At 36.4% G+C, this 13,464-nt stretch overlaps 1 protein-coding gene across 1 annotated transcript in view; it reads left to right on the top strand.

Moving 5' to 3' along the window:
* The window catches only part of LOC149827881 (Tetratricopeptide repeat (TPR)-like superfamily protein), a 28,384-nt gene extending 15,628 nt beyond the window's left edge, over positions 1 to 12,756 (top strand). Inside the window, exon 2 of the mRNA XM_090019712.1 lies at positions 11,597 to 12,756. Coding sequence (XP_089875838.1) covers positions 11,597 to 12,385 — 789 coding nt within the window. The 3' untranslated portion in view covers positions 12,386 to 12,756. The remainder of the gene's footprint in view (positions 1 to 11,596) is intronic.
* The last annotated feature ends 708 nt before the right edge of the window (positions 12,757 to 13,464 follow it).

The following is a 13,464-nucleotide window of genomic DNA, read 5'->3' as shown; positions in this document are numbered from 1 at the left end:
GAACACAAACACTAAAGGTGTACACACAAAACTCACAAAAGTAGAAAATGACTTAAAGTCATAAGTTGAATATTATTGAAGAAAGAAAGAGAAGGGTGAAAAACCCATGCTTACAAGAGGAGAAACCTCCTCTATTTATAGAGGAGGGAGTGATAAGGAAGGGACCACAAGGGGCTCCCATGTAGTCGTTGGGAGCCCCAACGGTCATAAATCTGACCGTTGGGGCCCCAACGACTACATGTGTGGGGCCCTTGTGGTCTTACAAAAAAGAGAAAATAAAAAAGGAAAAAAGAAAAAAGAAAAAAGGAGAAAAGAGAAAAATATAAAAAGAAAAAGGTTACATGTGGTTTTACAGAAATACCCCTATCGGGTATTTCAAGAAAAGGAAAAATGTATATATATATACATATATGTATATATATACTTATATATATACGTATGTATATATATATAAGTATATGTATATATATATACATATTTTAACACTAAGGGCATACAAGATCATAAACACAAAATGTACATGCACAACACAAGTCCAACTAAGGGACAATACAAGAGCACAAAGGCACTATACAAGCACTAAATGCATTCAAGACAACAAAGAATTTAAAAGAACACAACATAAAACTATATATTTTATTGAGTATGAATGCTTAAAAGAAGCATTATCTTACAAAGAGGAGAAAGACACTATATATAGAGCCAAGATGGGCATTTAAGAGAGGCATTCACTGTTGGAACAGTCCAACAGTTAGACTGCTCCAACAGTTATATAGACCTCCCTACACTATACAATAAAAACAAAAATAAAATAAAGAACAAAAATACAATATTGTCCCAGTCATTATTTACATGAAAATAATAAGACCAAAATGCCCCTAGAGAGCATTACCTATTATATAACATACAATATATATATATATATATTAACACTTCTAACCTCTCAACATAGTAATCTAGCATTTCTAAGTGGTATCATCTTGTCAACCTGGCCTCTTTTTGAAACAATGAAATCTGGCTCTTTATAAAGGATTATCAAACTTGATTGCTGATGGTGGACGTAATTCTCTCTTAAGATTTTGAAATTTCCAAGCCGTTCACAATGAATTTACTTGCATTTTTCTTCGAGTATTTTCCATCCCTATTCTCCAATCCAACCATAAAACAGATTACAAGTCTTATTGACAGGATATATGTATAGTACCTCCTTTCATTCCAACAATTCCAAGATCAAATTAGGCTTAGAGTTTTTGGCAAGTGTTATCCAATTTCTCGGCAAGTATCATAAAAACAGTATAGATATGTGAACAAACAAATGCACACATAGATGGAATTTAAGTGACCATCCCCTTCAACAGTGATATTGTCCAAGGAAGATCATCTACAATAAGATAGAGTAGTCTGTAAGTTATGCCTTTGTGAAGTTCTAGCCTACTGGATCCCTAATATTTAATTCTTCATGAAGAAACCACCAGAGTTTTATTTGCAAGTCCCAGTCAGTGAAGTGGATATGAAGTGAATTATGCTCTAAAGAGGTTATTGTATGGTTCAGATAAGCTTAACATATGCAATTCAGATCCGACATTGTCAAATCTCAGGTAATCATAGAAGTCCTTGGGATATTTTATTCATCATCAAAGAGATATTTGGTATGCGGATGAAGGGATGCAAGCCTGCACAAGGGACAGGCAGATTTATTTTTTGCTCCAAAGATACATTTTTTTTATGCAGAGAGTTATTAACTACAATCGTTAAGTTGGTGAAGAACCCTTTTTGTATCCTTAGCTGCCACCTTAAGCAGTGTAAGCCATTGTGGAAAAAAAAAACTTTGCATTTCTGAGTGAACCTGGACTGCTTGTTGAACTTAGGATTGCAGTAATGGTTAGGTACGTTGCACATGGTTAAAAAGAAAAATGCCTTACCTGTTGTCCTGAATAGATATACCACAGATGTGCTCATAGACAGAACAAATGATGGTCATTTATATCTAATTTGTCCTAAAGATGCTATATCTCATAATTAATGGGAACATATACATTTTGTTTAGCTGATTAAGTTGAGAATACTAAAAAACAAGATGTGAGAGAACTGGTAACTTGATAGTAGCTTTCTAGGTCAGTGTGATTCATGGTCGGAACTTGTGTGAGACGGACATGGAGATGTTGATCCCTTATAGTGAATTGCTGATGTAACTAACCATTAGGATTAATAAACCTCATCCTAATAATCTCCTTGTGCAAATTTGATGCCAACATGCAGTTTGCAGCCTTTGATCCACCAATTTTTGTGAATAGCACTTACAGTGGCTAAGACTCCTAAACCAAAGTTGTGCAGCTTGTTCTACAAAGAATGTGCTTGTTCTACAAATTGCTTTGTTGCATAAAATTTGCATCTTCCCATCATGCTACTCCAAAAAAAACTGCAACGTACAGAAACAGTGGATTCAATTTTTCTCTGGTGTTGGTTAATGCACCTGTGCTTAGTGAAGTGCTTTTGCTGTTCCTGTGCATCATAAAAATGATCAGAAAAATTGGGAGCCTATCCCGTACTATTGACAATGATCAATAATATGTGACTATATCTAGTACATGATTTAATGCATTGAATATTTGATTCCCTTGATTGTAAGGGTCATAGCTACTCTTTTGCGATCTTTGATGGACCAATTTTTTTTCTTGTTTTCCTGCTCATTATATGATCTCACCTTTGCTCAAGAAAGCCAATTTTAGGCATGGTCTCAAATATGTGCAATGGGGTCTTTGATACTGTTCCAACATTCGACATTTACAATAATCATAAAAGATTTACACTGCAACAGTTAAACGTGTGTTTTTGCTGGGGGAACATTAACTAGCTGGTGATTTGCCTTGTGGAATGCCATGTTTGTAATAAGATAAGACCCACAATCAAATCTTCAAATGATACTCACAAAAGATCTCTCACAAGAACCACAAAGGTTCATAAACACTACCACGAGGGTTCATACAAATATACCCAAAAAAGGGTATGCAAAGCAATGGAAAAAATAATCTTTATTCCAATGGGAAAATACCCACTTAAAAAGCTATGTTACAAGGGGGAATCACCCCATATTTATAACACTCAAAAGATGAGGCCAAGAGGGAGTCGTCGGACTCCCAACGACTCTAAATAGAGCCGTTGGAGGTCCAACGATTCTCTAATACAAGACTTTTTGACTTTGGTCAAAAAGCAAAAGGGTCTATGAATGTCAAAAAAATAAAACTAAAACCTAACCTTATTACATTCTAACTAGAATAGATAACTAAACTAAAAAACTTAGACATTACAAATGATTTTACATTTTTTAACACTCCCCCTCAAACTTACGGTTGAATAACCGAAAGTTTCTTTAAGAAAAAGTGAAATTGAGGAGCAACGATAGGTTTGGTAAAGAAATTTGTCAGTTGATATTACGAGGAAACATAGGGAAGATCAATGATGCCATGTAGAAATTCCTCTCACACGTAGTGACAATGCATTTCAATATGCTTGGTGCGTTCGTGGAATGTCCGGTTGCTGACAATGTAAATAGAACTTTTGTTGTCGCAACATAGTCTTGATGCTCTTGTACTTTCAACACCCATGTTCTGAAGCAAGTGCCTTAGCCAGACTACTTTCATAGTAGTTGTATCCATCGCTCTGTACTCTGCTTTAATTGACAAGAGAGAGACTTTTTGTTACTTCTTGCACCTTCATGAAATCAATGATTCTCCTAAAAATACACAAAAACCAATAGTTGAGTGTCGATCATTGGGACCACCTCCCTAATCTGCATCAGTATAAGCAGTTAAATCTAAGGAGGAAGAAGCAGACAAAAAAAGTCCTCTAAAAATAGAGGTTTTAATATATCTAATAATGCGTAAAACAGGTTCTATATGAACAGTCGTAGGAGCATGCTGAAATTGACTTGCTGTGTGGACAACATGCGCAATGTAATGGAGAGATAAGATAGTGCCCCGACAAGTTGTCTGTAAGGTGTTGGATTTTCAAGTGGTTCTCCATCATCAATCTTCATTTTGACATTCATAACTTTGGGAGTGTCAACCTGTCTTCGATCTGAGATACCAGACCTGTAAACAATATCTAAATCTAATTTAGATTGAGTTAGTAAATAGCTTCTAGGAGAATAAACAAATTCTATTCCAAGAAAGAATTTTAGAAAACCCAAGTCACTCATTTCAAAGTGTGTTTTGAGAAACTTTTTAATGTTGTCAACTCTCTGTTTATCACTTTCAGTGATGATCATGTCGTCTACATAGAGGAAAAGAATAATGATACCTGCATCAGAATTCTTAACAAACAAAGATATGTCAGTAAGGCAAGGTTGAAAACCAAAATCAAGCATAACTTGACTAAACTTATCGTACCAAGCTTTTGTGGCTTGCTTAAGTCCATACAAAGCCTTATTTAAACGAAGAGTTTTTCCTTTAGGGATATTTATACTAGGTGGTAGGTCCATGGATACTTCTTCAACTAGGCTTCTATTTAGAAATGCATTTTTGACATCCATTTGGTATATATGTCATTTCCTTACTGAGGCAAGAGCTATTAGGATCCTTATTGTAGTCATTCTAGCGACGGGGCAAACGTCTCTTCATAGTCTATTTCATATCCTTAGGAATAGCCTTTAGCAACTAATCAGGTTTTAAATCTTTCAAGAGTGCCATCACTCTTAGTTTTAACTTTATATACCCATCGACAACCTATAGGTCTTTTACCTAGTGGAATATCTTGAATAGTCCAAGTATTTGCTTTTTCTAAAGCCTTTAATTCTGCTGTCATTGCTTCGACCTATTCAAATTGTTCTTTTGTTGCATCATAGTATAGGCTTGATATTTTTGTGAAAAGACTCATATGACACAAATTTTTTGAGAGCTTTAGACACCCTAGACGACTTTTTAGTGGACACTTGGTCCTGTCCTTTAATATATTTTTCAAGAGCACATGGTTTCTCTAGATTACCTCATCTAGATTATTGAATACAATCTGGATGATCACTAAATGATTCTGTGTTTGTCGTGTCATGTTGCTCTTCTTGACTCTCATCCATATCACTTTTATCAATTTTTGGAACTAAGTCCAACAGAAATGAATATTCATCTATTTCCTTAGAGTTCTCAACAACAACAACAACTATGCCTTCATCCTAAAACAATTGGGGTCAGCGATATGAACCAAAAAAGAAATTCATTTTGGGTCTTCCACATGAATTCTTTTCCTCCAATCATTTCTATCCAATGCCATGTCCTCGGTGAGGTTCAAAGCATTCATATCCTTTCCTATCATCTCCATCCAAGTCTTCCTAGGCCTACCCCGACCTCTTTTAACTAATATATTTTCCCATTTCTCCAACCTTCTAACTGGAGCATCATTAGGCCTTTGCCGAATATGTCCAAACCACCGTAAACGATTCTCTCGCATCTTATTTTCAATGGGTGCAACACCTACCTTCTTACGTATCTCCTCGTTCCGAATCTTATCTTTTATTGTATTTCCACACATCCATCTAAGCATCCGCATCTCAGCTACACTAATTTTTTGAATATGATGTCTCTTGGCAGCCCAACATTCCGTACTATATAGTAAAGCGGGTCTAATAGTCGTCCTATAAAACTTTCCCTTCAACCGCAATGGCATTCTACGATCGCACAGCACTCCAGTTGCACTTTTCCATTTCATCCACCCAACCTTTATCCTATGATTTACATCTCCATCAATTTCTCCATACTTTTGAATGATGGATCCCAAATATTTGAAATAATCATTTACCGGTATTTCATGCTCACCAAGCTTCACTACACTCCCATCACTACTTCGTTGCTTACTAAACTGACATTCCATATATTCAGTCTTACTCTTACTCAACTTAAAACCTCTAGCTTCCAATGTCTGTCTCCAAAATTCTAACTTAGCATTAACCCCAGCTCTAGACTCATCAATCAAAACAATATCATCAGCAAACAACATACACCACGGTACATTTTCTTGAATTGATCTCGTAAGCTCATCCATCACTATCGCAAATAGGAAAGGGCTTAAAGCAAATCCTTGATGTAACCCAACCGTTATCGGAAAATTGGTTGTCACCCCTCCACAAGTGCGTACATTGGTTACTACTCCTTCATACATATCTTTAATTATACTAATGTACTTGAGAGAAACACCTTTCTTCATCATTGTCCACCAGAGAACGTCCCTAGGTACTCTATCGTATGCCTTCTCTAAATCAATAAAAACCATATGCAAATCTTTGTTCCTCTCTCTATATCTTTCAATAAGTTGTCTAAGAAGATGTATAGCTTCCATAGTTGATCTTCCAGGCATAAAACCAAATTGATTCTTCGATATCATGACAACCTTCCTCAACCTAGACTCAATCACCCTCTCCCAAAGTTTCATAGTATGACTCATGAGTTTTATACCACGATAGTTTGTGCAATCTTGTATATCACCCTTATTCTTATATAAAGGCACCAAAGTACTCTTCCTCCACTCATTAGGCATCTTATTTGTTCGCCAAATCAAGTTAAAAAGATTTGTCAACCATTCTAAACCTTTCTCTCCCAAGCATTTCCAAGTCTCGATAGGTATACCATCTGGGCCAACTGCCCTTCTTGATTTCATTTTCTTCAAAGCCTCTGCAATTTCTTTCTTTTGAATCTTGCGCATGAAGTCACAATTTATCTCATGAAAAGGAATGGAGAAGTCTCCAAGATCTTGAGCATGACTATCATTAAATAGCTTATCAAAATAATTTTTCCATCTCTCCTTAATCTCCTCATCTTTGACTAAAACCCTTTGCGTTTCATCTTTGATACATCTAACCATACCCAAATCCCTCGATTTCCTATCTCTCATCTTTGCAAGCCTATAAATATCGTTCTCGCCTTCTTTGCTATCCAACTTGTCATAAACCTCCTTATATACCTTAGCCCCCACGTTTCGAACTACTTTTTTAGCTTCCTTCTTTGCTATCATATACTTCTCCAAATTCTCATTATCACGACTCTTACTTAGATTTCTATAACACTCTCTTTTAACCTTAATAGCTAATTTGACATCCTCGTTCCACCATGATGTATCCTTACCTAGTGGTGCACCGCCTTTAGACTCACCCAATACCTCCTTAGCCACTTTTCTCATGCCACCCGCTATCTTATTCCACATTGATTCTGAATCCTCGTCGAGACACCAATCAACTTCCTTAACTACCTGCTCTACAAACATTCCTTGTTTAGCTCCTTTCAGTGCTCACCACTTAATTCTAGGATCTATCCTATGTCTATCCCTTTTGCGGCATTGTCTAATTCTAAGATCTAAAATTAAGACTCTATGTTGTGTAGCTACACTTTCTCCCGGTATAACCTTACAATCGATACAACAACCCCTATCTCTCTTTCTAAGTAGGAAAAAATCTATCTAACTCGTATTAACCCCACTTTTAAATGTTACTAGGTGAGACTCCCTCTTCCTAAACCAAGTGTTTGCTAAGATCATATCATAGGACAAACAAAAATCTAAAATCCTTTCTCCACTTTCATTTCTTTCTCCTATACCATAGCCTCCATGGATACTCTCAAATCCATCCCTACTAATGTCTACATGTCCATTAAGGTCACCGCCGATGAAAAGTTTTTCTCCATAAGATATCCCTTGTACTACATCTAAATCTTCCCAAAATTGATGCTTAATGGAATCATCTAAACCTACTTGAGGTGCATAAACACTAATAATATTAATAATATTCGTACCTAATACTAATTTAATAAGTAAAATTCTATCACCCTTCCTACGGACCTCAACTACATTATCTATAAACTGACGACTCATAACAATCCCTACTCCATTCCTATTCCTATTTATTCCTGTATACCAAATCTTATATCCCCAATGTTCTATCACTTTTGCTTTCTCACCTACCCATTTGGTCTCTTATAGACATAAAATATCAATCTTTCTCCTACACATAACATCTACTAACTCTACCAACTTACCAGTTAAAGACCCTATGTTCCAAGTGGCTAACCTAATTTCATGGTTTTGGACTAACTTCTTTACCCCCACCCGTCCAACAAAGTGAGGGAACCCTTGCCTATTTGACACCACACCCGGGCGCCGGTGTGACGCGTCGCTTCTGGGCGACGACCTAGCAACCTTGCCAATTTATCACTGCCTTCGGGCCTAGAGAGTACAACACGTCACTCAGTAGGGAACGCCCCAACGAAATTCTCATATTGGTTCATTTTCATAGGGTATGACTACGTTTTTATGCTGGCTGTCACAGGCCTACCGCAACCCTCCTCCTTTATCCGGGCTTGGGACCGGCAGTGTATAACTAAACAGTTATACACAGGCGGAGTTTTCCTTAGAGTTCTCACTTTCAAAAAAACTTTCTTTTTCTAGAAAGGACACTTTCCTTGATACGTACAATTTTTTTGGTTTTGAGATCAAAACATATATAGCCTTTTTGATGACTTGTATATCCTAAAAGGGCACACAGGATAGCACGAGGGGAGAGTTTGTCATTTTTGTCGAAAAAAGCAAAATATTTGCACCAAAAAACTCTTAACCTAGAGTAATCTAGGATTTGTTTAAAAAGTTTTTCAACAGGTGAAATATTGTTTAATGAAGAAGATGACATTCTGTTGATAAGGTAAACTGCAATTAAAGTAGCTTCAACCCAAAAAATCTTTGGAACTTGATGTGTGATAAGTAAAGTTCTTGTTGTTTCGATAATATGTCTATGTTTTCTTTCTGCTAAACCGTTTTGTTGTGGGGTATAAGGACATGATTTTTGATGTGTAATACCATATCGATTCAAATAATCTTTAAATTCTTTTGACAAAAATTCTCTCCTTGAATCAGTGCGGAAAATTGAAGTATCATTCTTAAATTGATTTTTAACTAGATTATGAAATATTTGAAAGTGTGAGAAAACTTCAGATTTATGTTTGAGAAAATAGATCCAAGTATGTATTGTGTAATCATCTACAAAAATTACATAGTACATAAAACCACCTTTTGAAATAACAGGTGCGGGATCTCGTACATCCGAATGCATTAACTCAAGTGGACGTGAAGAGACAAAGGTTCTTTCCTGAAAAAGTAATCTTTTCATTTTACCAAGAATACATTTTCACATGTAAAAGTTTCAAAATTACAAAAAAAATTTATCTTTGAAAAAACTGGAGCTTGGATACACTAGGATGTCCCAGTCTCTTGTGCTGAACATTACAACACAATGTCTTCATGGGTATTTCCAAAAAATCCATGTAGTACAAGCCTCATTTTCTATGGCCTTTCCCAATCAACTTCCCTGACTGGTGATTCTGCACTCGACATGCACGAGAGGAGAAATAAACATTACATCCATGGTTAGACAATTGTGAAACAAATAAAAGATTTAGGTTGAGCTTAGGCATATATCTAACTTGTGGAATGCAAAATCTTTTTGAGTTTTGAAAACCTTTTTCAAAATTTCTTACTCCTTTGATTTCAAGGGATGTTTGATCAGCAGTAAAAATATTTGATCCATTTGAGCTATAGCATTCGGATAACATATCAATGTTTGGTGTCATATGAAAAGAAGCACCGGAATCAAGGAGACAAAGAGATTTACCAGGGTCGGAGATGCCAACGGAAGATACAGCGGCTCCAGTGGATGAAGATGCTCCTTTGAGCAGAGGTTGAAGTGCTTCCACCAATTGTGTTAAAGACATGCTTCCAATGGATGGTTCACTTGATTCTTGAGGAGGTTCGACAGAGGCAACCTTCTTTTCATATGGTTTCTTCAACTTCGGACAATAAGTTTTTACATGTCCCGATTCTCGACGATAGTAACAAATTACTTTCTTTTTTTCAAGCTCATTTCCATTTCTCTCATCATTAGTCCTCTCATAATTTGGATGCTTGTTGTACGAACATGGTTTCCCGGTCTAGATACGACTAAAACCGAGTCATCATCACTCTTGATGATTCTATCATTGAGCATGTTTTCTTCCATGCTCAATTCCTCTATTGTGTTTTCTATTGAGTGAACCTTCCCTCGATGAAGAAGAGTAGACTTGGTAGATTCAAATTTCGATCTTAGTCCATTAACAAATTGAAAAAAGTGCTCTACATTTATTTGATTTTGGCGGAGTTCTATGTCTTGTGGGCAATGCTACTTTGGTTCAAAAAGAGCCAACTCTTCCCATAATTTGGACAAGCTATTGTAGTATTCTCTAATACTTTTGTCCCCTTGAACCATGTTCCGAATTTGGTTTCTCTTACGATAGTCCCACGCATCATTGGCATGTTCCAATTTTGCGAGACTTGAACATTTCTTGATATCCACGCTACTTATTAGCCAAGACATAATCTTGGCATGTCCCATTTTCCATTTTTTTCACTTTTTCTCGTAAGTGCTCATGACTTTAGTTTTTTCAACTTTAGTAAGAGGTATTTCTTTCTTTCTCTCCTTCAATCTTTGTAAGAATTAACTTAGGTTCCAAATCAGATCCATCAACTAATCCCCAACCCCTTTCCCCATACAAGGTGCTTCATAATTGAAGCCCATGTAACAGTTTGAATCGTTAAGTTTAATGGGTTTAATGGTGACATTATCATTGTCATCCATTTTACAAGGTTTGGATAAGGAAATGTCAAAGAAAAAAAAGAAGAGTAGAGGAAAAAAAGAGAAGAGAGAATATGTACTTCACCACGGATAGTGAGTACGAGCGCTCCTCCAAGCTTTTGCACGATCACAATTTCACATATACTTGAAAAGAATGTCACTTTTCTTTTCAAACTTTGAATGACACGCTTCCCGATGTACCGATAAGAATAGCTTGATCACTACCGAGCTTTGATACCATGTAAGAAGATGAGACCCACAATCAAATCTTCAAATGATACTCACAAAAAATCTCCCACAAGAACCATGATGGTTCATACTAATATACCCAAAAAAAGGGTATGCAAAGCAATGAAAAAAATAATCTTTATTCCAATGGGAAAATACCCATTAAAAAAGCCATGTTACAAGGGAGAATCACCTCATATTTATAACACTCAAAAGATGAGGCCAAGAGGGAGTCGTTGGACTCCCAACGGCTCTAAATAGAGCTGTTGGAGGAGGTCCGATGACTCTAATACAAAAGGCTTTTTGACTTTGGTCAAAAAGCAAAGGGGTCTATGAATGTCAAAAAACTAAAACTAAACCTAACCTTATTACATTCTAACTAGAATACATAACTAGACTAAAAACTTAAAGAGATTACAAATGATTTTACAATTTTTAACAATATTGACATTATGTCTGCCTTGCAACTGATTCTTTCAAGAGACATTTTTTTGAACACGTACCAGGATCTGAGTAGTTTGCTTTATCATGTTGCTTGCCATTTTTTACTGATTAATAGACTAGACGGCTTTATTGATATTTAAAATATGTCTTCCGTGTAGGTTACTTCATCAATCCACATTTGATTTTGCTACTGTTTCATGCTTCTGTTTTCCTTTTTCTTTTTCCCTGAATGGTTGTATTTTTTAAGATGTATCATTGTTGAGATATGTTTACTACAACTGCTATCAGGTAATGGAGTTTGCTCTTCTAGAAGAATCATTTGAAGCTAATATACGTGATTACACCAAGTTAATTGATGCTTATTCTGAGGCGAATTGTCTGAAAGAAGCAGAACTTACACTCCAAGCCATGAGGAGCAGAGGTTTCCATTGTGATCCAGTTGTATTAACAATATTAATCCACATGTACAGCAAGGCCGGGTGTCTTAGTCGTGCCAAAGAGGCATTTGATGAGATAAGGTCGCAAAATCTTCCATTAGATAGACGAGCTTATGGGGCCATGATCATGGCATACATTAGAGCAGGAAAGGCTGAACTCGGAGAGTGTCTCATAAGAGAAACGGAAGACCTTGAGATGTTTCCTGGAAAAGAAATCTACAAGGCACTGCTGAGATCTTATTCCAGAATTGGTGATTGTTGTGGTGCTCAAAGAGTGTTTGATGCTATTCAATTTGCAGGTATTGTTCCTGATGTCAAAATTTGTGCACTATTGCTGAATGCATATTGCATTTCTGGTCAAGTTGACAAAGCTAATGTTGTATTGAAGAATCTGAAAAAAATAGGTCTTAAGCCAAATGATATATGTGTCTCTGTTATGTTGAATGCATATGAAAAGGAAAATGACCTTAACAAGGCAATGACATTCCTAGTTGACCTTGAGAGTGATGGTGTTAAAATTGGTGCGGAGTCAATGGCAACTTTAGTTGCATGGTTTACTCGGTTGGGGGTTTTGGAGGAAGTTCAACATATGTTAAAAGAAACTGGTGATAGCCAAGTTTTGTGTACAAATCCTTTCTGAAGAACCGCCAACGAGTAGTGACACCAAGCCTACCTCTTATCTTATATTATTGTTGGATTTAGATGTTCTCTGATTCTGTTAAATGGTCAAGGAAGATTGATTTTGTGATGGAGTTGCTCGTATTGTGCTCTCTGAAAGGCAATTCTTCTCAAAACCAAAGATATTTTTTCTTGTGGTTCTTGAGTATCCAGCTGCACATGCAACTCAGACAGACGAAGTGTTTTCAATGGAGAATGGGTGTGGAAGCTGTTTACCCCGAGTATGGATGAGTAAACTCTGTATTCCTCTATCTCTAGAGTGCATTAAATGTACATAAATGGCTATGAAAGAGCAGGGTGTAAAGGAAGGACATCCTTGTGAAAAACTTTGCATGAATTTCATAATCTCTAAACACCTCTATTTTGCTTCACTTGGCAACAAGGTGTTGCAGGTTTTCTTTTTTTGGTTCTATCTTTAATTTTATATACACCATAAGCTGATCCTGCTTGCCAGTTGAACCTTTTGAGGTGACAAACCTCTTTCAATTTGACACTTGGCTCTTTAATGCAACAAAATGGTTTCTGCATACCATAATAACATCCGATTTAACATTTTTTATAAGAATTATTTTGGAGGGTAAAATACCATGATAATAACAATGTGCTCTGGAATACAATCTTCACTAAAATTGATACCACAAAAGTGTGTATATTTTGATACAATCATTTAATGATGTAAGTTGTTGCGAGTCAATCTGATGTTATAGATGCGTTCAACATGCTTGATTTAGTGAGTATATTTTTTCGTTGAGAAACATGTCTTTTTAGCCAAACAAATTGATGCATTTACGTTGAAAAACATACTCTAGTGTTGTAATCTGACCATGCAAATGCTGATATTGACCACATCCTTATGGTCGTGATTAGGGATGCACACGAGCAGAGCTCGGGCTGTTCAAGCTCGGCGAGAAATATCATTTCTCAAACTCGGCTCCAGCTCGGAGATGAGCTTGAACAATGCTGTCCAAGCTCGGCTCGGCGACAAGCTCGAGCGGGGCCAAGCTTGACTGAATTTCCAAAAAACGATTTTCAAAATATAAA

The sequence above is a fragment of the Nuphar pumila genome, chromosome 10 (genome assembly GCF_984573655.1).
Source record: "Nuphar pumila chromosome 10, dmNupPumi1.hap1.1, whole genome shotgun sequence".
Lineage (NCBI taxonomy): Eukaryota > Viridiplantae > Streptophyta > Magnoliopsida > Nymphaeales > Nymphaeaceae > Nuphar > Nuphar pumila.
The sequence above is the reverse complement of the archived record's forward strand: the minus strand, read 5'-3'. Positions and strand labels throughout refer to the sequence as shown.